At 43.6% G+C, this 25,203-nt stretch overlaps 1 protein-coding gene across 7 annotated transcripts in view; it reads left to right on the top strand.

The window, feature by feature from the left end:
• ERG (ETS transcription factor ERG) overlaps nucleotides 1-19,948 on the top strand; it is a 256,908-nt gene extending 236,960 nt beyond the window's left edge. For 4 of the 7 annotated variants that reach the window (XM_014862020.3, XM_070488875.1, XM_014862023.3 and 1 more), the window contains 5 exons: nucleotides 1,702-1,773; nucleotides 9,115-9,183; nucleotides 9,841-9,897; nucleotides 10,582-10,629; nucleotides 18,046-19,948. In XM_014862020.3, the coding sequence (XP_014717506.1) occupies nucleotides 1,702-1,773; nucleotides 9,115-9,183; nucleotides 9,841-9,897; nucleotides 10,582-10,629; nucleotides 18,046-18,566 (767 nt within the window). In that variant the 3' untranslated portion in view covers nucleotides 18,567-19,948. The remainder of the gene's footprint in view (nucleotides 1-1,701; nucleotides 1,774-9,114; nucleotides 9,184-9,840; nucleotides 9,898-10,581; nucleotides 10,630-18,045) is intronic. The other 3 variants (XM_070488877.1, XM_070488878.1, XM_070488879.1) reach the window with 1 other exon arrangement.
• Nucleotides 19,949-25,203: the final 5,255 nt, after the last annotated feature.

The raw sequence follows: 25,203 nt of genomic DNA, 5'->3' as shown, positions 1-25,203 counted from the left end.
AAGGATTTCTTTTAACCAAGAGATGTGCAGAATTAGCCTTTGGCCGTAGCCTCAGCTCACATTTGCTGAATTACAATCTGCTGCTATTCGTCCCAAATATGCGCTGTTCTGACTTGTAGAGACTAAAAGCCCGTTCCCTATAAAGGGGCCCTTAGCGTGCTCACTCTCTTTTTTTCTTTTTTATTCTTAAAGGGATATTTACCAAGATAAGCAGGAGCTTCATTTTTTTCCTTTCTGGTAAAGTTTTAGGCCATTTGACTTGTCTTGACTTTAATCTTCTCGCACGGACTTTGTACATTTGCAAAAGGCAGTAGGAGGGAATGTTGGTTGCTTTCTGCGAAGTTTTATTCAAAGAGAAACTGTTATAATTTTGGAGGATATGAAATTAGTTACTAACTAAATCCCTACTTTTCTATGTCTAACCACTGATTCTACATTTTATTTGTTGATTTTGCCTGAGCCCAGTCGCGTTTAACAGAATGCTTCGTCCTGCTTAACCTTCCTCTTTCCCTCAGAGTAGAAGCTCAGAGTAGAGGCTGGGCTTACAGCGGGTGAATGTGTCCCTGGTTGGCATCCATTTCCTCCCTTCTGCTGGAGACAGGTACAGAAGCCTGGCCACAGGCTGCTCACCTCACTCTGTCACCCTGCAGGGACCCTCTGCCACCACCCAAGCTAGGGATAAAACCCTCAGGTGCTGGGAAGTCTTATGTCACCCCTTGCAAGCAAGCAAGCTGACTCGTGGTCAGCCCTCACAAAGAAACACAGCCATGTTCCCAATATTTGCCAGTTTATTTTAAAATGTATAAAATGAGTGCGTCCGGGTTTGAGTAGTACTGAAATTGCTGGTTGATCTTGGTCTTCAATATTCAGATCATTGTGTTTTTAATGTAAAGTAAAAAAACAAAATGTTTTGAGTCGGTGGTACTTTTTCGATGTAGGTTGCGCACATCAGCTTATTAATGACCTTGTGGCCAGAAATAACAAATAACTTACAGTAATTTCCCCCGTTAGGAAACACCTTTGAGCTACACACATTTTCTGATAATTTCATTGTCGTTTAAAAAATTTTTAACAGTGGGTGAAAGTGGCAAGAATGCTCTGACTTCATTATTTTTGTGATTGCTAAACTTAGATGCAATCAAAGAACAGGACAACCAATCCCCAATGGACTGAACTGCAAAAAGGGATTTTTTTTTCCGCTAACAACACGAGCATTGACTGAGAGAGAGAGAAAGGGAAGACAAGTATTTGAATAGAGATGTGGATTAATTATTAATCAGATCCATATATTCTTTGGCAAAATATTTATAATTCTTTGGTCCTGCTTTCCGAGGGCTCTGTAAAATGTTTTACGGGTTTTTGTGCAGTTTTGAAATTAAAACACACACCGTAGAATTTTTTTAATAAAATGAGATTGCCGGGAGGAAGATGCGGGGGCGCAGATCGGCTTCAGCAAGAAGCTGTGAAACCAAAACACAGGACACTTTGTGACAAATGGGGCACAGGAGAGCTTCCTGTGTGCTTCGTCTGCAGAATCCGCTGCTGACCCGTGCGTGTGCCCAGTCTGTCCCAGGTCTGCTGTGGCAGGTCCCAGGAGGTCGCCTCCCTTTGTTGTCGCAGGGTAAACTGAACGCTGTTGCTGAGACCGACCGGCAGCCACCACAAAGACTTCACGTGTTTTGTCTTTCCTTTTGTCTGCAGGGGGTGCGGCTTTTATTTTCCCAAATACTTCAGTATATCCTGAAGCTACGCAAAGAATTACAACTAGGCCAGGTACGAAAACACCCCCGGGTGATCTGTCCACTGAGAGACCTTCAGGGATGTCCTGTGAGGTCCGTGACCCCGGTCACGTGATAGGAACAGAGCTGATCCTGGATCTGAAGCGAGTCCTAAAGTCTCATTCTGCCTCTGTGGATCGGGAGCCCAAATTCAGTCAGAGCTTGTCACTCAAATGTCACACGAAAGGTCCCCGAACCTGAGAATTCAAAGCAGACCGGCCCTTTAGCTAGCTGCCCTGAGAGACAGAGGTAAAGACAGCATCCTGGATGCCTGGCAATAAGGAGAGCCTCTGCTTTCGAGCCCATTGATGGCCTTAAGTCTGGTCATTTCTCCCTCATCAGGGAGCAGCACAAAGCAAGAGGAATCCCAAGGATGCTAGTAACCGATTCCCAGTGTGTACCAAGAGCCAGTCACTCAGAACAGAAGCATGTCATAGATATCTGACTCTTACTCTCTGTCTTTCCCAGTGATTTAAGTGGGTAATTACTTTCCATGTCATTCACAACAATCATCAATATTTATCAAACGCCCATTAGTGCCAAGCACGATGTGAGATTATGGGAAAATATAGATGAGCCAGACTCAGAAAGCTTCCTGTCCTCAGAAAGCTGGCCTGTTCATCCTGCAGATGTCCGCTGAGTGCCTCCTCTGTGCAGCACGGAGGGTGCGATGGGGAGCAAGCTCACAGCACACGTTCATGTGTAGTCTCAAGTGCTGGATGTTTCGGTGGAGACCCCTAGAGCCAGAGACAGACCCACACACATAAAATTTAACCTGAAGTGCCAGCAACCTAGAGCCAGAGAGACAGAGATGCACACATGGAAGTTTCACCTTAAGTGCTGATTCTGCAGTCCAGGCACCGCTGTAACAGGAGAGGAGGCGGGAGCAGGAGCGGGAGGAATTCCCTCCAGGAGAGGAAGGAGGAAGCTTTCCAGAGGAAGGGCCGTATGCCAAAGGGGGATTTGGTGTTTGCCAGGGGCAGGAACGGGGGCATTTCAGACAAGGGGCAACATGGCTTGGACTTCTGTCCCCTCACCAGGACTTACACCAACCCCATAACCTGGATATCACTATGCCAGCCTCACAGCTGAGGGAATCATGGCTCAAGGCAGAGGGATGGTTCTTCCACATTCAGACGTGGATCCAGGCTCAGGTCTTCTAAGACCTAGGCTATTGCTCTTGACCTCTATCACGAGTCCAGGCTGCACAACTGTCAGTTTGAACTGGTCCAAGGCGCTAAACTTGGTGCTACTGTCTCTTTCCAGTGAGTGAGACTGGGGGCCAGTGAGCTAACCAGCAGGAGTGAAGAAGCTTCTCGGAGTTGTTCTCATCCCGACACTGCCCTGTTACCGCCCTAGTGACTTCAGGCTGGCGGTTTTCTCTTCTCTGACCTCAGAGAAGGAGTTTGCTCCCCTGCTCCGGGGAAGCATGGCAGAAAGGCTTAGCCACAGTGCTTAGTTATCCCGTCACATTAGAGCCCGCACAGGTCATGTAATCATGGGCAAGACCCAGGGTCTAGAGTAATTAGCCTGGCCCTAAAGAAACCCACCATGTGTCTTGAAAATGGAAAATAGAAATGCACGCTTTACTCCAGCTCTAGAGATTTCTTAGTTTACCATTAGTAAATGGTAAAATTTACTTTTTTGCATCTTTGGGGAAACAGAGGGAAGTGTAGGAAAATCACAATAGTTTTGTGAGCATTTTAAGAACGTTTTCATACATACTTAAAAAAATAAAAGCTATCCGTAAAATATTTGGCTAGGGTTTGCATGTTTGTTTGTTTTAAGCTATCTGGTGGGTGCCTCTGACTGAGTTCGAAAAGCCAGGGATTGTGAGCTCGTGTTGAAGTGATGTCAAAAGATCCCAATGTGTGGCCAAAATGGTTGGTACAGTCCAATGGTCAGACCAGCCAGCTGACTGCTTGTTGCTACATAGATAGAACTGTGGATCCTGGAACTACTTTTTTTCGTATTGTAGGAAACAGTGAATTTGGAATATGTGGTTTATCCAGGTGTATGGAGAGGAGAGTGCCTGGAAGGGTGGTGGCTGGGACACCCCTCTGTGCTTCAGCCGAGGGAAAGACAAGGGGGGCACGCTCAAGTGCACCTCGCATAGTTCTGATCCTGCTCCTCCTTGGGTCCATCATTTAAGTGTGACCTGGAAGAGATCACGCTTCCCTATCTCCGTTACTGGGAAAGTGTATTTCTGAGACTCAATTTGTATTAAAAATACCTGTTTTCATGACTGCTACTGTCATTATGAAAGGAGATATAAATGTTGGTATTTGAGCTGTAAAGAATTTCAATCAGACTAAACAAGCCAGAGAACTATTTGCTGTAAGCCAGATTCAGGAAGTTGACCTTGAAGAAGAGAATCATTTATACACCTTGGGTGGATCATTGACCAGCCTTGAAGGAGTGGCCTTGTGAGTGTGAAAGCCTGTAATGGTGCAAGTGGAGAACTTTGGGAGGGCTCGGGGGCATGGGTGTTACCTAGCTGACTACCGAGCTGCATGAGTCACTGGAGGAGGGGTAGTCACTGGGAATCTCACTCAGCCTGCCCCTGTGGTCAGTGGGTATCTAACTGCTTTCAGAGGAGGTGATCATTGACCCTGTCCTTGGGAGAGGTCCTTGGGTCCTCGGGGATAGAGACCTGAGTTCCTGTCCCCTGTACTCTTGGTTTGCTGTGTCATGACCTTCATGTCCACCCCACTTCTCTAATCCCACATCCATGGAAACAGAGGACTCCTTCCACCCACATGTGTCATCCTGTGAGTCCTGCTTCCCAGTGCTCCCTCGCCACACTTCCCGTGCCACCTCCCTCCTTTCCTTCCTGCCTCGAGTAACCCATCCCTGGGCTGCTGTCCTCAGTCTACCTTTTCTTCTTTTTGTGGCTGAACTTCTCAAACTTCTGGATCGTTTATTCCAGAGTCAATTACTGCTTACCCTGTCAAGTCACTGTGTCATTTCAATTTTACCCCATAATTGGCCAAAACTGTTTAGTGACCTTACAGATGAACACAAAACGGATGTTTTACTCCTCTGTTCGTGCTTCACCTCTTCTCTTCCTATGCTTGTTCCTATTTACTTTCTCCAAACTTTTCTGATTGAAAATGCATCCTCTTTGATGATCCCTTTTTTGGATTAGCACTGACACCAATCTTATCTCTCTTCTCATAAAGTGTTAGCTCATAGGCATATCATTTTACATTCTGTTTTTTATGATCATTATTTTATGGTGTTTCATGTGTTTCTTGGGTTGGGTCAGTTAGTATCAGAAACCTTTTCCCCATCTCTCCTGTAAGTACCCTCCGCCCTTTGCCGAACATGTGCATTTTGGAGTCATGGCCCCTTGAGTTCTCAAGTGGTATAAACAGAGACAGGTCTGACTTAGAGAAATTTGCAAGCAGGTTTTTGAGCTTGTGATGTGCTGCCTCACCTGGCATCTTAGGAACAGTTTATGTGAAAGCTGTGGTGTGTGCCAAGAAGGATGTTCTATAACCTCATCTTCTCCTCCTCCATCACCATGGCAACCCATGTATCATGATACCCATCTAGGATGTTATCAAAAGAGACTGAAGAGTTGAATCTGCAAATGCAGGCTTGACTTCTGCTTTTCAGCTGGTTCTCTTCAAGGCTTTCTTGGAATCTTAAATTATTCCTCCACCAGAGTTCAAAATTTAGCGCCATTTAGTATCACAAGTCGTAGCAAGGCACTGCAGCTAATGTACTTTCTCCTCCGTTAGGTGTTATGTAAATCCTGTATCATAACAAATGGCTAAAAATGCATTCTTTGCTTTTTCCTAGCTGTAATATAACCACAGAGATCTACAAACCTAGGCAAGAAGGGAATGCAAAATGCCCCCAGATCTGTGTGTTTTGATATGGGATTTTAGAAGACAAGGAAGATCTGGAGGAAGACAAGAGGGAGCAACTTACTCATGTTAGGATTGACTCTAAACATATCTTCCATTAAACAGGCCTTTATAGATTGGTTCTGGGCAATAGCTCTTGATCTTTCTGTCTTTGCCATTAGTATCTAAGTCCATTGACAGCAGGCAGATCTCATCCAGCCCAGCCAGAGGACCTCCAGAGTTGCTTTGTAAACATGGTATGGATCCTGCAGAATGAGAATGCGCTCTCCCATGATCCAAGTTCTGGCCCTTTAAAAAATAAAGTGGGTAGGTAGATGTCAAGAGGGCTAGAACGCTGTTCTTTAGTAAGCTTGACGAAAGGAGAATACAGGACTTGGTGAACTTAGCCTTGTAGGAAGGGCAGCGAAGATGTTGTCTTCATTTGTTGATTTCTAGGGAAGGGAGTAGGTGGCGGGAGGAGTCTCATTCAGAATCAGGAACTGATCCTAGCTCCCAGTGACTTGACAAAGATGCAGGGGTCAAACTCCCTACCTGTAGCTGCATGGGTTTTGATCTGGATCACGGCATATAACATGCTTCTCTGATAACCCTAAGCCGCCTATAAAATGGCTTTTACAATGTTGAATTTGCGAACACAGTCTGTTACAGAAAAAAATAGCAGAACCAATGCCAAAAAGCAGCCTTCCCCAACTTCAGGAACCTCTGCCAAATGTATGAATTAATTATCTGGAAGATTAAGGTTGAGAAATGGAAAGTGTGTTGAAATGACCACCAAAAATTAAATGTAAAATATGTTCTCACTACAAGTCCTATGATCTACTATCAATGAGGGACAAATAGCAAATGTACATGGAGTAGTAATTTTTCAAGCAGCTGAAGAGTAGAACTACTCAAAACTGCCTCTGCTTTGCGGTGGTGGAGCCGCTGACGAGTCCATCGCTGGTTGTCTCCCATCTCAGCAAGGCTTAGCTCAACATTTCCCAATGTCACATCCCGCAGGAGGGGGCTTAGCCCACACAGCGTGTGATCGGTAGTTGATAAGGAAGCACTGGACCAGAATTTCATGAACGAAAACAAAAGCCTGCTTATCTTCCATGGCAATATGTTTATGAACATGTTAATCATTGTTCATATAAACATCTCAAATTCTTGGCTAAAAATCAGACTTGGTGTTGTTGAGGTCCTGACTTATTTTCAAGGGAGGATGGGATATGGTTATACACCCTGAGAAGGATTTTATGAATAAAGAGTTTCAAAATATTTTTCTATTCGTAGTTTGGTGTTTAATTTTTTCCAGTCACGTTTCACGAACAATACTTTCATGTTTAAAGTAGTGTTGGGCTAACCTACTGACACTTGCTATTAATTTTATTAGCATTATTATAGCTCAGGTAGAAGCATTCAGTCCAGAACTCTTTCCACATGTTTATTTATTTGTATTGAAACACTCAGATAGCATTTCTGAAATCGTTATCTGTAGGAACACAGATTCCTAGAAAAAAGCAATGGAAATTGTCTAGAACAGGCTTTCTCAAACTTCAAGTGCACACAAGTCTCCTGGGATCTTGTTAAAATGTAGATTCTGGTTCAGTCTATCTGAAGTGAAATTCTGCATTTCTAACAAGCTCCCAGATGTTGCCAGTATTGCTAGTCTGAGGACCACACTTTGATAAACAAGGATCTAGAACATATTTCTGTAGTATCTTGCTTTTTCATTTGGTAAACAGAAGCCCCTGGTGGATATGCCTGTCTACCCCTGAATTCGGCTAGATGCTGTTATGACTGCCTTGCTAGGAGATTTTTCTTTCTGAGACAATTCTCAAATTGAAACTCTGGTGAACTGCGTTTTAGACAAAATGCAACTGGATGAGAATCCGAGTGCAAAGAGCTCCCAGAGACTTCGGTTGAAATTTAGTTGTAAATTGATAGTGGCTGCAGATTTAATTCCCATGTGCAACCCCAACACCAGAAAAGTGAGACTCTGAGGAGCTGGGTGGGAAAGGTTTATGGTCCAAAAATGCAAAAATGCCAGTTGAGAGGGAGTGGTGAGGAATAGCAGGGTTTAAAAAGAAAAATTATCTAACTCAACCAAAGCTCTGGAGAGTAGGATTTCACAGACCACACTAGTCGAGACGCTCGTAGCCAAACAGACCAAATAAATTAAGGCAATTCTGTGTTGAATTTCACGTTGCATTTCACTGCTATTCTCTTTGGGATATGAAAATAGGAAAAGACACATCTTTTGCAGCATAGTCAAGCTTTTTGAAGATTGACCCACCAAATCGCCAATTTTAAACAAGGTTAAATGATCTGTTTAAAGAGAGGCTTAGACCTAATTCCATCGCCCTGCCCTCCGAGTGAGGTTTTATAGCCATTCCAGGTGTCTGGCAGCAGAATACCTGCTGAAGTATTTGGCTGTGCCTTTCAGTTGGCCCAGAATGACACATGGCATTGAACTGAGACCCATCAATCCAAGAAGACATAGTTTTGAAAAGATTCTCTAATAAGACTGAATGTAGAAATAGCTTTGTGTATGCAATTAGTAAGAGCATGCATAATAATCTTTCTTGTATATCCTTTTGAAAGAAACTTGGAATGACTTAGAGTCTTCATAATCATTGACAGAACTGGCACTGGGGATGCAGAAGTATAGTTATTAAATTTGCATATGTGAAGTGCGAGGAAGGTTTTGGGACAAGTGATAATATAAATACGAAGAAATCATTGGCATATACTTAAGCTCTTACGGTCATTGTTAACCTATTGTGGGGGCAGTACTATTTCAGTCTTGCAATTGATTTCATGCAATTCCTTTTAGAGAAATTCTAAATTCATTTAGAGGAGGAGAAATAGTAGACATTTTTGTATAAAAATAACTAGACAGTTAAGACTGATTTATTAAAAATGGGTGAGATTATATAGGGAAATGAGGGGTGACTGAGAGAGGTAGCTGGCAAATAAGAGGATAAGAAGCCAGTGCTGGTTGTTTCCAGGGAAGAAGGAGAGGAAGGAACGTGAGGTCATTTGTGGATTTAGGGGCAGACTTCAAGCAGGGTCGATTCATCCAAGCTGTGGGCTCTGTTTTAGATGGGTCGTGAAGATAACAAAGGGATGGATTTAGGTCGGTCCCAGTTGGAAGCAGGACAAATTAGATTGTAAGAATTTTTTTTATATAATCTTGACCTATGATTATAGGAAATTACCTTAGAAGAGTCAGCCAGCTGTTTGAGAATCTGTCAATGGGAGTTTTCAGATTAATGGTGAAAATGTTAGATCAATAAAATATACAAAATTATTACTTGTAGATAAAACCCGAATCTAGTGGCATCCGGGTTGAATATTTCTTTGGATTACTGGATTTTCTTGCACAATATTTATTCTAATAAACAAAACAAAAAACACAAAATAGCTATTATAAAATTACATTATTGATCTTTTAATCAATTTATTTGTCTTTACAGATTTACCTTATGAACCACCCAGGAGATCAGCCTGGACCGGTCATGGCCACCCCACCCCCCAGTCAAAAGGTACAGTGTTGACTCTCACTGCCTTGATGTGCGTGTCACAAGGCAGTGGATAACTGTTGATGGAGTAAATAATTTCTGTAGCTAATCTGTGCTTTTTCAATACATAAAGTGTCTGTCCCATTGGCAACAAAGCACAACTGATCTTTAAATGCAGTCTTTCTCTGTTGGGGTTATACTTCCTTCCATAACAAAAAGAAATGAATGACATAATGTATTTCAACAGGGACAAATGCATGTCTCATGGGATGTTTGAAGACAGTAAATACTGGGTGATTTCCTCATCTTGGCCATGTTTAAAAGCCTCCCTTGCTTTATTTTCTTTTCCTAGTGGTTTCTGTTTATCTATTTGTTTTAGACTGTGTTTCATTTTAATGTTTTGCAAGCCATCACAGATTCTTTTTTTTTTAATTTTGGAAAAAGTGGGGCACAAATAAACTTTTTAAATAATCCGAAGTGCCCTTTTCTTCTCTACAATGTTTACATTTGGTTTCATTAAAAAGGACAATTTTTCCGTATCATAAGATGCTTCTTATTATAAAAGTAAGACTATTATGTTAATAACTAAGATAATTGATTGAATGATGATACAAGAGCATCAAAGGCCAGTGGCCAAATATAAATTCTGGCTAACTGACTCTTTTACTTTTGGATTTTCAGCTGCTCAGCCATCTCCTTCCACAGTGCCCAAAACTGAAGACCAGCGTCCTCAGTTAGGTATGTTCCAGGGAACATAAGAGAAGAAACAGATTTAGCAGCATATTTCTAAAATGTGTCATTTTCTGCATGGAATTAATGTTTCTTTGTCTTCTTTAATGACTGCTCCGTATATAAAATGGGGACCAAATTATCAGTCTACTCAATTGGGATGACTTGAGGTTTTGCTAAAACATTTCCAAAATCTATCTAATAAATTTGGACAATAACATTCTACTTGCACACAGCCTGGTTCTTTGTGACCCATGAATTCTTTTAATTTCACCTTACAGGCCCTGTGCACCAACACAGCCTTTGTACCAAGTCCAATGTGGAAACGCAGTGGAAGGTTGATACTGCCAGTGCTGGGCTACAGGGCCAACATAGCCCTTGGGCAGACTAGGGACTTACACATGTTTACTCTACTTGTATCCTGGGATGGAGACAGGACTGGTCTGGGCAGTGGGAATCCTGGGCCAAATCAGAGCTTGGCCACCAACTAGGAGAACTTTAGCAAGAAACTTCTCTCAGATCCCATGTGACATCTTATCCAATACAGGAAGTGGTGCTGGGTGACTTTGGTGTGGGGGTCATTTTCAGCTCTGGAGTCCAGAAATACAAGTGGGTCAGCATTATGCCCACAGTTACGTCATACCGAGCCATGACCATGTCATTGGGGTTTGACTTCTTCTGTTTTCACCATAGATCCTTACCAGATTCTTGGACCAACAAGTAGCCGCCTTGCAAATCCAGGTGAGATATCGCTGATGATTTTGCTCTTACAAAGTTATCTTTTTGGCAGTGGCTGTTTGGAAAGATGAACTTGTATTGGTGAGAGATCCCTTCAACTGAAGAAATTTTAGTTTTAGGTCTCACTGGATTATTTCGCTAGGTGGAAAAAAATGAATCAGGTTCTAAATTAAGATGATACCTTTAGCAAAGAGCATTACTGTGTAATCCACGCTGTGTCAGTTTGCCGTAACAAAGTACCACAGACTGGGGGCTTGGACAACAGACATTTATTATCTCACGGTTCTGGAGGACAGAAGTCCAAGATCAAGGTTGTCAGGTGTTGGCAGGGTTGGTTCCTTCTGAGGGCTGTGAAGGAAGGAACTGTTCCAGCACTCTCTCCTTGACTTGTTCATGGCCATCTTCTGCCTGTCTGTCTTCATCTCGTCTTCCCTTTACGTATCTCTGTGTCCGAATTTCCCTTTTTATAGACACCAGTCATATTGGCCTAGAGCCCATCATCATAACCTCAACTTTCACTTGATTACCTCCGTAAGGACCCTATTTTCAAATCAAGTCACATTCTGAGGAACTGGGGGTTAGGACTACAACAGATGAATTTTGGGGGACACAATCCAACCCGGCTCCCAAGCAGATAAAATAATATTTTTAAAAGGAGAACCTTAATTATAACCACAAGACTGCAAATTTAGGATCATCTTCAATGAATGATCTGTTTCTGAACTTAGATGCTAGAAGAAAGTACAGAGTCTTAATTGGCCCATTGGTAACCTGTGCCTTGCCAAGGAATGTCACCTGTCATCACAGTTCAGTGCCAACCAAATTGTTTTATTTGTTTGTATTCAGATCAGAACCAGCTGTGCTGGCATCAACTTCAGAAATTCACAGCACATGCTGCATATTCTCAACAGCAAATTCAAATGCCAAGATGTCACAGGCATATTGCGAGTACAAGCTGGAATGTATATTTCCTAAACATTGAGGCCCGAATAGGGTTGGAAACGGAAAAATTCAGATTCACTCAGCATACATTCCCCACAAGGGAATTTCTACTTTGAGAATGTGAAATATCATCGTTATTGAGTGTCTGCATCTTTGACATTAAATTTTAGTTAATGTTAACTAATTCGGCAAATATCTTTTAAGCATCTGAGCAGTTAGAAGGGACTGTTTTGTTTACTACTCTTCCCCGGGACCCTAGACCAGGTGCTCAATAGTTATTTGGTGAATAAAAGAATACAAGGAATAATGAGATACCATCCTTGACCCTTAGGGGGGCTTACATTGAGGTGAAGAGATGGACACAGGTAATGACAACACCGTCCAAACCATAGAGCCACAGGCTCTTTTCTCTTATGTGAACATCCACCTGGTGGCCAAGTCTCCTGAGTGTCTGGTCCTTCCTCATACCCGTGCTCAGCTTTCCATTTGTAACTGTCTCCGTAACCATTCAAATAAAAATGATTACTATGTTTTGAGATGATTATTATCAGTCATGTTTCAGGAAGACTGATCTGTCAGCAATGTTCAGAATAGACTAGAAAGAGGAAAAGGGTGGAAGCTGAAGCCCTCTGGGAACATTAATACAATAATGTGAAAGAGCGATCAAATAGCTCCCACCCCATATAATACCTGGGCAAGGGTTCATGTCTGTGGTCCCATCTCCCAACAGCCCTGGGAACTCATTATCTTCATCCTACAGAAGAGGAATCAGAGGTCCAGAGAAATTAGGTAACTTTTCCTGGGTCACATGGCCAAAAAGAAGGAAGGCCAGATTTGAACCAGATTTGAACCCTGATTTTCTGTCCCCAAAGTCTGCTTTTATTTTTGTGTCCCGCAATGCCCCTGAGTAAGCATGAGAGACAAGGGAGATCTTGAAGAATGGGGACCAAGAGAATAGAAAGGAAGGATTTCCATTTCTATCTTAACAGTTGTCTAGGTGCATCGGTCTGAGGTCAGGGATGAAGAAGAGGAAACTGTCAAGCTGCATTAGACAAGACCAAACTGGCCTTCTCACTCACACAAGTTGGCTAAATGAAATCGATGTTTATGCCCATGTTGTCACAGCTCAAAGGTGTTGCTTGGTTCACAGTGGGACCAAAGACAGTCACTGGCCCCTAAGCAGATCACCAACTCTCACAGTGGCACACTGTGCCCAGCAGCCTGGGGATGCCCACTGTGGGTAGAGGCCCTGGGGGCAGAGTAAGGAGGAGATTGCAAACCCATCCCAGGCCTGGGAAAATGTCTTGGTACGTAATGAGTCAGCAGCACTGGCATCATGAGCAAAAGACTCCACATTATACCACAAAGACCATTCTCACTGGGCCTGGGGAAAGTGGCAGCATCCAGCTTTTCATTTGAAGATAAAATTTGATTTTACTTAGTTTATAATGAATTAGGCCTTCTCTCCATCTCCCCTTAGGCCGTGTGTCTGTTGTATTCATGTGGCCTTTCCCCCTGAAACCAGAATGTCTTTTATCTTTCTATTAATGAGGATGCTTCTTCCTGTCACTCCATTTTCCCATTCTCTGATAGATAAATCCTTCATCACTTAGGATTGCTGCCTTTGCTCTTTAGACAATGCAAACTCTAATCATTTTAAATGGAAAGATGACATCATACAGTATGAATGCACAAGATGATAACAGCATCTCAACATCTCCATCCCAAATATCCATTTGGCGTACACTTTGGACCGTATTTCTCCTGCAGAGAAAAGCGTGTCCTTGCATTATTATATGTCATGGATCAGATACAAGCAACGTCGCTTCTTTACATCCTGTCAGAATGGCTGAGCATTTAGTGGGGCTCCTCTGATGAGCTGAAGTTGCCTTTCCATGAAAGAGCTTTCCTGGGTCATGTTCAGTGGCTCCCTTGATGCTAACTGGCTAGTTTCTAATGGGGGGCGTGAAAAGGTATCCCACATCATGCAAAACCAGAGACCAGTTTTAGGGATGTTTTGCCATTTATTAGGAGGTGGGAGTGTCCAGTCTTCCACTGGAGACTTACCAAACTCCAGGCCCAGGGAGGGGACCAACTGGGAAGGACTTGAGGAGACACTGGAGGTGTGTGCTGAAACCAGGCCTGAAAGCAATGGTTCATGCAGTACTTCAGCATCAAAGCCTGGAGTCTGGGTGCCAACCTTTGCTGACCTTGGGCAAGAGAAGTCATTGTACCTCTTTGAGCTTGAATTTCCCCATCTCTATAATGGGCTATCACAGGATTCTTGGGGGGGGGGGTTAAATAAACACATGCGAAGTGTTCAGGATGGTGCCTGCCTCATAGTAAGCTTTGAGTGGATCTCAGCCCGCCCTGAGAACCCCACCGTTCCCAGCTTCTGCACGGCCAACATGGAGTTCCACAGGAGTAAGTGTCTTTCTTTTGGCATCTCCTGGCTCTAGGCGAGGGGTGTACCCTTCTTTACACTCTAGTTTTCAGCCCAAACAAATCATGATAAGAGCGTTCATGTACTGAGTTCATCCTCATAGTAACCCTGCAAGATAGCACTATAACCATCATCCACATTTGGCACCTGAGGACACTGAGGCACAGAGAACTGAGTGAGCTGCCCAAGGTCCCATAAGTGACAGAGCCAGGATTCAGCTGAGGCACTGCCAACTCCAAGGTGGTACTTCCAGCCACCGGCCTCCCCTGCCCTTCCAACAAGTCCTGTCTGAGCCACACTGAGCCCAGGGCAAAACTTTCCCCTGGGACCCACCTGCTGCCTTGATCTCAGCGTGGTGGCGAGGCCAGGCTGTGCACCCGGGTTTTTCTGCAGCACCCAAACTCCTGGAGAAAGTGGCCCCAAACAACGGCTGCTGTGGTTCTTGCCTGGGCCCTCTCTGCTTTATTTACTGCTCTGTCCCTCTGTCACCTGGCAGCCACAGTGCCCTGCTCGGGGACAATCCTCCTACTAGACCCACAGCTGCTGAGTCACTCCCAGCTCTGCTTTTCTCTGTGGTTTATAAACCGTTTAGATGTTTTGCCCTTTTTTGCTCAGTCCGTACCTCTTTGCTACCGTGTTTCTCCTCTTTTCTTACAATTGCGTTAGGAGACCACTTTTCTCCTAAAACTTGAAGGATTGGCTTTCCCCTTCTAAGCCCCACCCTTCTCCCCTTCAACCCACTGGGCTCTCCTGCAGGTGGGCTACCTCCATCTTTATTTTTCCCCCCAATCCTGACTCTGTAGTTCATTATCCTAGACAAAACTAGGACAGAAGTAGCTACTCCTTCTTGATGTTACAAGGAGGTTGTCAAGATGGAGCGAGAAAATAGGTGTGAAGGGTTTTACCAAAGAAAGGTGATTCACGAGGTGGAGGTGACGATGCTGTTAGGATGGAAGATCTGGTGTTGTTAGAGCTTCTGCTTTTATTGTTGGTTTGGCCAGCGAACAGCCCAAGCCATTCCTAGGCTTCCTGGACCTTAAGTACTCTTGTTTTGGAATCCTTAGTCTATATTCTAAAGCGCACTTTTCTTGCACAGTCAGTGTTGCTGTTTTGACAGTAAAATAGGAATTTAATAAATTGCTTTTGAAATTCTGTGGCCACGAGTAACTCATTTAATTTACCATTGCCTGTGATTTCACAGCAACCATTGTGTGTCCTTGAGAATTCTTCCACAAGGAGAAAAATCTGTTCTATACTGCGAAAGCAATGGATTTTGTTATGAATATTAAGTTTAACAAGTAATGAGCTTGACATAATGCTACATTTTATAACACTTACTTAGATATTAATTGATTTTGCACTTACGGTTTTGTTCTCAGAGTTGGAAGCTATGATTTTTGTTTACAGATCTTTTATTTCCATAGACCCTTGAAGTGCTAGAGGTTTGAGTCCTGTGTCTTAAAGACTAATGGGTAAAATAGTCTGGTGAGAAATTGCTCATCCATCCTTTGAGCTTTGAGTTTCCAGCAGTAAATTTAGGTCCTTGACCTTCTAGTTCTTTAGAAGTAGTAGAGATATGAAACCACTTTTGTCCTCTGATTCTCTTTTATACACATTTATAAAGGAAGTAGGCAAAGGACCGGCCCGGTGGCGCAGTGGTGAAGTTCCCACATTCCGCTTCTCAGTGGCCCAGGGTTCGCCAGTTCGGATCCCGGGTGTGGACATGGCACCACTTGGCAAGCCATGCTGTGGTAGGCATCTCACATATAAAGTGGAGGAAGATGGGCACGGATGTTAGCTCAGGGCCAGTCTTCCTCAGCAAAAAGACGATTGGCAGTTGTTAGCTCAGGGCTAGTCTTCCTCCAAAAAAAATAAAAAATAAAAAACAAATAAAGGAAGTAGGCAAGGGACAAATTGCTAGGAAGCAATGCCCAGGTTTGAATTGATACTGAATATTATTTTGGCTGTTTAGGAAGGTCTATGTATTTGTAGAAAATCTGTGGAATTGCTCTCTCTGTGGGAAGAGGTTAACAGTGAATATTTATTTTCAAACAACTCTATATGTTTATACTGAAGCATATGTTAGACTGTTAAATCAAAAATCCATGTTTAAATTCCCAGGTCATATATGGAATTTTTTCAAGTTGTAATCCTTTGGTTACAATATATATACTAAAACCATATGGTTTTCTCATACCATTCTTTGTATTTTTTAAAATGCATATTAATGAAATGTTGGGGGCAACAAAACTTGATTGAGAACAGTTTGAATATGTGGTCCTGAAAAAGCAAAGACTTCCATTGCAATGAACTACAAGCTGTTAATACATTTCAAATGTGTTTGCTAGACTGAAAATGATCATTTTCCAGAACATATTCAGAAAAGGCTGACCTTTCTCACGATCTATCGTATGGATGAATTCACAAACATGTCCATTTCCATGTAGCCAATGTGGAAACAAGGGTTTATGAGTTGGACAATTTGTATAGGGAGCTAGTGGGAAGGATTTAGAGAAAAACAAATTTATAATTGATTTTTACATGACATCAATTCCTGAATAGTAGCCAAAGTTCTTCACTCATTTTTATCACATCTATTGATATTTACTGATAGCATAATAAAAGGTAATCTTTTTGGTAACAAGCCCAAGGCGGTGCAGTAGCTAGAGTTTGGGAGGAAAGCCCTGCCTCTCATCCATTTTCAAAACTTCTAAAATCTGTTCAACACGTCTTAGCTTCTCCTGGTACTCAATATTACTGTTGATATTCACATGCTTCTCTCCTTCAGGGAGCCATAAATGATCTTAAAGTATTGGAAAAGAGTGGCTGGAATGATGTGCATAGATTTTTCTCTGAAGTTAATAAAACATAAAAGCCGCATCTACATGCCTCCGATGAGATCAAGAAAATCCTGATGATTAAATGAGTTGGAGTCTCATTTCAGCTCCCCAAGAGGGCATACAATCACTCATTGTTACGGTTTTTCTTTTGGAAACTCTTCTTAACACAATGGGCATTGCAATGCAGGGGCAACACATGGATTTCCGTTACGATGCATTTGCCTAAATACTGGAAATGGGTGATCTGGTTTGAAAAAGAGCCAACTCTTTTCTAAACTTCCTCATTTTGAGTGGGTTAATTCTGTTCTAGGAAAAGTTTTGACAGAATTGCTTTCTGTGTGCCAGCAAAATGTTATGTTAGAAATAACGGTGTTTACTTCCATTCTCTATTTTTTTCCATAAACTTTTAGAAGTTCATTTCCTAAATCTGACTTTTATTATTTTGCTTGACCTAGCCAATATAAATGGTGTTAAGTCATTATTGCCATCAATGTGGCGGCACTTTCTGCCTCAAAAAAATAGGAAAAATAAGCCCTTCCACCCCCAAAACACAAAGTTGACTGGGCTGTTCTTCTAAGGAAGTCAGAAATGGATGGAACCAGCCTGAACTCTGCCCCATAAGAATTCTCTGCATTCCATATAGGACTCGGATCTGTAGATCCGCCTGATAGTCACCAAGGATCATCATCTTAGTGCAGGTTCCCTAGACTAGCCCATAGAGCTTGGGCTAAGTATTCTTGTGCAAGTGATTAATTAAGTGTATGTTCTCGGGGGAGAGGGTGTGGCAAAGCAGGGTAGGGCAGGGGAAAAGCTTAGGAAGCTTGTGGCCTTAGCTGGAACCTTGCTTCAGTTGGATCCCATGGGGAGCTCTGGAGCACGAACAGCATCACAGAGTTGGTCCTCCTTGAGGCGAGGGGGCCAACTTCTGGTACTCTGTGTCAGCCCGTCTGGCTGTGAGTTCCCTAGGGGTGAGTGAGGCAGCTCCTGCTGGGCCAAGGGCAGTTCTCTGGAGAAGAGGGGGGAGCTGTGGGACAGGAGCAGCCAACCCCCCCAGCAGCTGAGGGATGGGTGCACAAGCCTGTAAAGGAGATCCGGGTGGAACACCAACAGCACCCACTTCTATCACTGAAGAAAGCGCCTTTCCCTCAGAACCTGTGCTCACAGGTGTTTTCCTTCCTTTTCCCACCTCATTAGGGAGTGGACAGATCCAGCTCTGGCAGTTTCTCCTGGAGCTCCTGTCAGACAGCTCCAACTCCAACTGTATCACCTGGGAAGGCACCAATGGGGAATTCAAGATGACGGATCCGGATGAGGTCGCCCGGCGCTGGGGAGAACGGAAAAGCAAACCCAATATGAACTACGATAAACTCAGCCGTGCCCTCCGTTACTACTATGACAAAAATATCATGACCAAAGTCCACGGGAAGCGCTACGCCTACAAGTTCGACTTCCATGGAATCGCCCAGGCCCTCCAGCCCCACCCTCCAGAATCATCTCTCTACAAGTACCCCTCGGACCTCCCCTACATGGGCTCTTATCACGCCCACCCACAGAAGATGAACTTTGTGGCCCCCCACCCTCCGGCCCTACCCGTGACGTCGTCCAGTTTTTTTGCTGCCCCGAATCCATACTGGAATTCGCCAACTGGAGGGATCTACCCCAACACTAGGCTTCCAGCCAGCCATATGCCTTCTCATCTGGGCACTTACTACTAAAGACCTGGGAGAGGCCTTTGCCAACAACACATGATCACCAATAGCTTGCCACAAACTCTGTTGGAGAACACGACTCAAAAGTGCCTCAAGAGGAATGAAAATGCTTGACGGGGGCTGGGGAAGGAAGCCAGGGAAGAGATCCAAAGACTCTTAGCGGGAGGGAATTACTAAAATAGTGCTACAAAAATAAAGAGGACGCTGAAAATGTAATGTATATGGACATACAATCTGTGGACCAACCTTGTAAAAGACATTGTAAGTAGAAGCATGACGTCATGAGGACAAAGTGCCAAAGAAAGTGTTCTTAAGAAGCGTATAAACTTTAGAGTAGAGTTTGGGATCCTGCTAATGCCAACTGGGATTAAACTAAACCCATAGAGATAACACAGTCTTGACCTAACATCCCATGTATAATGTCATTTTAAGGAAAACTACCTGTATTTAAAAATAGAAACATATCAAAAACAAAAACAGAAAAGAAGAGAGACTGTGGCCCATCAGCAGACATTGACGTGGAACTCATCGACACTCGCTGTTTTGGGTGAAAACAGATTCCTTCCATTTGATGGACAGCCAGCAGCTCTTTCAAACTGTGAAGACAACCCAAAGTTTCCAACTCCTTTATACTATTACAGGAACTGTGAGCTGAACGGTGGACTGAGAATGTGTGCGGAGGGAGCGTGGTTGTGGACAGAGGGCTGGAGGAGGTGGTAGAGATGAAAGCAGAGGAGGAGGAGGCAAGGACTGGGAAAGAAGCTTCCCAAACAGTCAAGACCGGACTTAGGACAGTATTGGGACTGTGGAGGATGAGTCATGGAGACTTGAGGTTGAAGGTGGTCAGTGTTATACCAACCCAGTGTTAGGAGGAAGGACACAGCGTTAGGGAGGAAGGGGAAGTCATGGGATTCAGAAACAAAAATATGCATCTCTTTTTTTGTTTGTCAAAAGAAAATTTTAACTGGAATTGTCTAATATTTAAAAGAAACGTTCAGGACCTCATCATTCTTTGGGGGCTCTGTTCTCCACAGGGTCAGGTAAGAGATGGCCTTCTTGGCCACCACCATCCGAAATCTAGGCAATTGGGTTAGGCGGGCTCCAGTTTTCCTTTCGAGTCGCGAACGCTGTGCGTTTGTCAGAATGAAGTATTCGAGTCAACATTTTTTTTTCCTTTTTATATAATAATTATATAACTTATGCATTTATACACTACGAGTTGATCTCGGCCAGCCAAAGATACACGACAAAAGAGACAATCAATGATATAATGTGGCCTTGAATTTTAACTCTGTATGCTTAATGTTTACAATATGAAGTTATTAGTTCTTAGAATGCAGAATGTATGTAATAAAATAAGCTTGGCCTAGCATGGCAAATCAGATTTACACAGGAGTCTGCATTTGCACCTTTTTAAAGTTGCCTAATAGAAACTTGTGCTGAATGTTGTGGGTTTTGTGTTATATTTTATGTTGTCCAGGAACTTGTGCAAGTGAGAGCCAAGCAAATAGGATGTTTGGCACCCAAACAATGTTGGCCTCTCAAGGTCCTTCTTGCCCACTCTCTCGTATTCCTAGCCCCTTCTGGAGCAGAAGGACCAAAGGTTTCACATTGGAGTCGCCATATTTATGCGCAGAATGGAAAGAGGCCTCTACAGCTGAGGTTGTCAATGAGAAATTCCAGATCGGCACCCAGTGACCCTTAATTCCTGTTATGATCATAAAACGTTTGTTGACTGATGAACAAGCTATTGCTCTCAATGCAAATTGTATTATTGTTGGTAAATAAAGCATCATGGATAGCTGCAAGCTCTCACTTTAAAGAGACAAGGGACAGCTTCTAAATTTGCCACTTGGCTTGTCTTTCAGAGGTTCTCACCAGGTAGACTGTGACCTTAGCCTTCCCACACCAGGATAATCTGGGTGCCATGCTTTGGGATTCACCAGCCCTGAGCCTGACATACCACCAGACACTGTTTGTTTCTCTGATCTAAAGTCAATTCCCCTTGACACCTTTCTCTCCTGTGTGTCACAAATGGTGCCAACCTCGGCCAAGGTAAAGTAGTTCGAGAGGGGGAATACAGGCAGAGTGAAGAGGGAGCAAGCCCGAGCAACTTCTTAGCCTGAGGCGGTTTCTGAATTGGCCCATTTCGTAGCTGTTTTGGGGCTTGTTTTGCACTTTGTAATCCTTTTGCTATGATTAAATGAAGTTGCCAAACCTCTGTGCTATGGATATTTTGGCAGCTGTCTTCAAAGTCCGTAGGATCCGATTACCACAGCTTCAGACGCTCTGCATTACTTGAATTATAAGAAGTCCAACCATCAATCATTTTGCAGGGGTGGGGAAGGCCCACAAAGTGCCTGCATCTCCTTAGGGAAAAAAAATACATAAATAAAAGCAAAAAAGCTGGCAGCTAGGGTGACCCAAACTGTTCTAATGGAAAAGCGCAGTCGTTTTTACTGTGGCATGCAAAGTCAAGGCTCACCTATGATCTGCATAGCAATACTAATTTACTGGGATAAGCACTCAATTCCACTCTTTCAAGGTTGTATCATGAGCAAAATCGTAAAAACAAGACGTGATTATCATATTCAGTTTTAACAGATGTTTTCAGTTAAGTTCCCCCCAATCCAGATTATTAGCAGACTTTATGACAAGCATGAGCAACTGGGATCATTTTGGATAACATGATGATGCTGAGTTCTCCCAAATAAATAATTCTCAAATTATGTCTTAAAATAATGTTAACTCTCTGCTTCTGTCATGATCTAAGTCCAGAGCACTCTCCAAGTTCAGATTCATAATGACACGAAGGACCTTTTTCCCTCTCTGCTTCTCCCATCCCTTGGCTTGCTCCGATACCCACTCATGATCCCTACCTAACCGCGCTTCTGCTGCCAAGAGATGTGCCCTCTCTCCTTGTCTTAAATGCTCTTCTGGGCTTTGTACTTGGTGGAACCCCTGTGTATTCCCAAACCTCAGTCAAGACTTCATTTTTGCTGCCAGGCTGATGCCCTGGCTGCGTTTCTGAGGGGTTCATGCTGGACTGATTTGTCAGGATGGGTGCAATGAGAGGACTTTCTGCTCCTCTGAAGCACCTCTCTGTGTGGCTGCCACACCTGCCACCTGGGAACACGGGCCCGGAGGGGCTTCCCTGGGACAGCAGCTGCAGTATAGACGGCTAACACTCCGGAGCTGGGAAGCTGATGACAGATAGGAAAAACACAGATATCCTGCAGGCCCCCCAATTGACCTTTAACCTGTGGCAGGCAAGCAACAAAATTTTTTTAAAACCTGATTTGATTACTCTCTCATCACTCCACCCAAATAGAAGTTCTGAGATGAGTAATAAGAGAATAACAAACACTTTGGGTTTCTCAAAGGTATATCAAGTTCTGTTACTTCTCTTTATCTCAATCTTGGTTTAAAAAGTCTTGTTAAAATGTTTTCGTGTCAAAAGGGAAAAAGGTTGGATATAGAAGTCAAATATTAAAAATAACTGGAACCTCTTTATTTATCATAGAGCGGTGGTTCTCAAAGTGGGGTCCCAGGGCCAGCACCATCAGCCCCACCTGGGAACTTGTTGAACACGCTGATTCTCACACCCTGGGACCCAGCCATCGATTCTAAGAAGGCTTACAGGCAGTTCTGATGCAAGTTTGAGAACCACTGCAAAGGAAGAAAAGATAATCTGAGTCTACGTGTGGAATGTTCAGTGAAATCTCAATCCTATAAATTTTTTTCTGTGGCCACATGAAAATCGACCATTAGGGTTACTAGTTTACTCTGGAAGTATCATTCTGAGTTATGCTTCCTCTGCGCAGCTCTCCCTTTGCAGTTACCTCCTCCCTATGTGTATTAGTTGTCTACTGCTGAGCAAGAAATGACCACAAATTCAGCAGCTTGAGACAACACACATTTATTATCTCACAGTTTCCGTGGGTTAGGAGTCCAGGCACAATGTAAGTGGGTCCACTGCTCATGGTGTCATCAGGCTGAAATCAAGGAATCAGCCAGAACTGTGATCTCATCTGTGACTGGGATCTTTTTCCAAGCTCGTTGGTTGTTGGCAGAATTCAGTTCCTTGAAATTGTAGGACTGAAGTCCCATTTCCTTACTGGCTGTTAGCCAGGGACCACTCTCAACTCTTGGAGGCCACTTAGGGTCCTTGCCACAGGGCCCTCTCCACAGCAAGGCAGCTGCTCCTTCAAGGCCAGCAGGAGAATCTCTCTCACTTAAAATCTCTCTGACTTCTTTTAAGGGCTCACTTAATTAGGTGAGGCCCACTCAGGATAATCTCATTTTTTTTTGTGAACCCAAAGACAACTGATTACAGGTCTTAATTACATCTGAAAAATTTCTTAAGCCATAGAATATAACCTAATAACGGGAGTAAAACCCATTGTATTCACAGGTCCTGTTCACACTCCAGTAGAGAGGATTATGTAGGGCATGTACACCAGGGGATGGGAATCTTCGAGGCCATGTTAGAATTCTGCACACACCATGGATATACTACCTGTCTTCTAGCATTTTCTAGGATCCTCTGTGAATCAAACCTGCTTAAAACCCACACTGCCCAAAATGCCAGCCATGACTCAGAAGCCCTGTATACCTGAAGCCCTATGCTCCATGGCTCCCTCTCCCACTGGCAACGTGGGCCTCTTTGAGCAAGTCTGATGGTCTTGATCTGACCAACCTGAAAAGCTTTATGTTGAAAATGTAAGGGCTAATGCTAACTTTTCAATAGTATTTACATATTCTTTTTATTTTATTTAAAAAGCAGCCAGTTATTTCTATAAAAAAGAACTATGCAGACTCTTCTAACATAATTCTTATTTTGAACTAATTTTATAAAACAAAATAGCTTCATTGATTTTCCCATCAAGTGGTTTCACAAAATATTATTCTGTTGAGGCAAGCCATAATTTTACTCGATTATGAGTTGTGCTACAGCATGTCGAACGACAGGCTTATGCAGGAAACGTGTTAAATGTAGGATCATTATGAAAAAATAATAGAAATTTTTCATGTTTCATAGACACATAGCATGTTCTCTAAAGAAAATAATCCAAAAATGGTAGCCAGAATTTCCTTCTAAGATGACTTCATAAAACAGTTTTGAGATTTTACAAGGCCATGACACGTGGCTCTGGGTCTCCAGATTGGCTGAATGAGCATGGCCAAAGAGTACTGATTAAAAAATCATCACCCATCTAGGAGGGAGGTCCCAGGGACAGACCCCAGGCTTCTGCCCTTGACCTTACTTATTCATACCTTACTAGGATGAGGACATAGAAGACAACTCCAGATGCTATGGGCTGAGAGGGCAGTGGGTTACATGACAAACTCGGGATGCCAAAGAACAGGCTGAAAGGATGGGCCAAGTTTAACAAACTTACTGGAACTTAATGATGTTAAGACCTGCACTGTGTCCAAAAACCCCTGGAGCTGGACTGAGCAGAAATACATGTGAAAGCTCTTCAGGGTTTTGGAGATGACAGCAATGATATGTAGAACAGCCAGCATTTAATGAGCTAAGGGGCAGACACGGCACTAAGCACTTCAAATGCATTGTCTCTTCATTCCTCAATCACCCTCATGATACTAATTAAAAAAAAAAATCCTGACACTCAGATTCAACAACTTACCTAGCACACTCAAGGTAAGAAGGTGAGCTAATGCTTTCCCCAGTGCTGACTCCCAACCCTCTACACTTAAGCTGTTTTGCCTCATGTTGACAGGACACGCGAGGGCACCATGATAGTCCAAACTTGGGTTGCATTTTCTAAAATAGATGATTAGACATTACAGAGGCACTAGAATCCCCTAGATTTGTTTGTGATGTGGCTCTGTGTCTCCAGGGTGACTTGAGCCTACTCTGCTTGGAGGTTAAAATGCATCACATCTGTTGGGCACCACAGGGCCCAGGTGAATGGCAGGAAGCAGCTCACTAGTGGGACCACTGAACTGCCCTCCACATTTTCTCATTCTCCTGTGGCACTCTTCCAGAAAGGCCCACGGCATGGCAGTTATTGATCACAGCCTGCTCACCATTAGACATGTGCAGGTAAAGAGTGTCAGGCTGCCCCAGGGAGCCTCAACCCAGCTCCAGACTAACCATCTCCTCCTCCAAGCAGGCCCAGGAGGCTGGGAGCAGAGGCTGGCTTTCCATTTAAGATGCTCAGCAAGGGGCGGGGCCGAGGATAACTGTGTAAGAAGGAATTTGGGTTAGAAGTTATGAAGCCATTTGGTAAAGTCTCTGGATTAGAAGGCCACGATATCCCAAGAAGCTGGTGGCACAGGGCAGGGCAGGAAGCTGCCAGTCTTCTTCAGAGAGGGCCACCTCCAAGGAAACAGGGACCAGAACCAGTGTCAGTCACAGTAGGTCCCGCCTCTTCCTGAGTGAGAGAGTGGAAGGGGTGGGGAGAGAGCAAGCGTCCCTGCGCAGAGTCCCTCCCCGTGGAAACATGCTTGGTAGGGAATAGTCGTTCCCTCCTAACAATAGGCCTAGTCTTGAACTGGTCAATTGGACAGTTCTTTTTAAAATAAATCTCTGCTCTCATCATCTTTTCTAATTTGAGACTCTGTGCCTGTCTGTGCCTCTCTCCTTTCATGTTTATGTAGCACAGAGCATTTCAAA

Source organism: Equus asinus, chromosome 18 (assembly GCF_041296235.1).
Source record: "Equus asinus isolate D_3611 breed Donkey chromosome 18, EquAss-T2T_v2, whole genome shotgun sequence".
Taxonomy (NCBI): domain Eukaryota; kingdom Metazoa; phylum Chordata; class Mammalia; order Perissodactyla; family Equidae; genus Equus; species Equus asinus.
The sequence above is the reverse complement of the archived record's forward strand: the minus strand, read 5'-3'. Positions and strand labels throughout refer to the sequence as shown.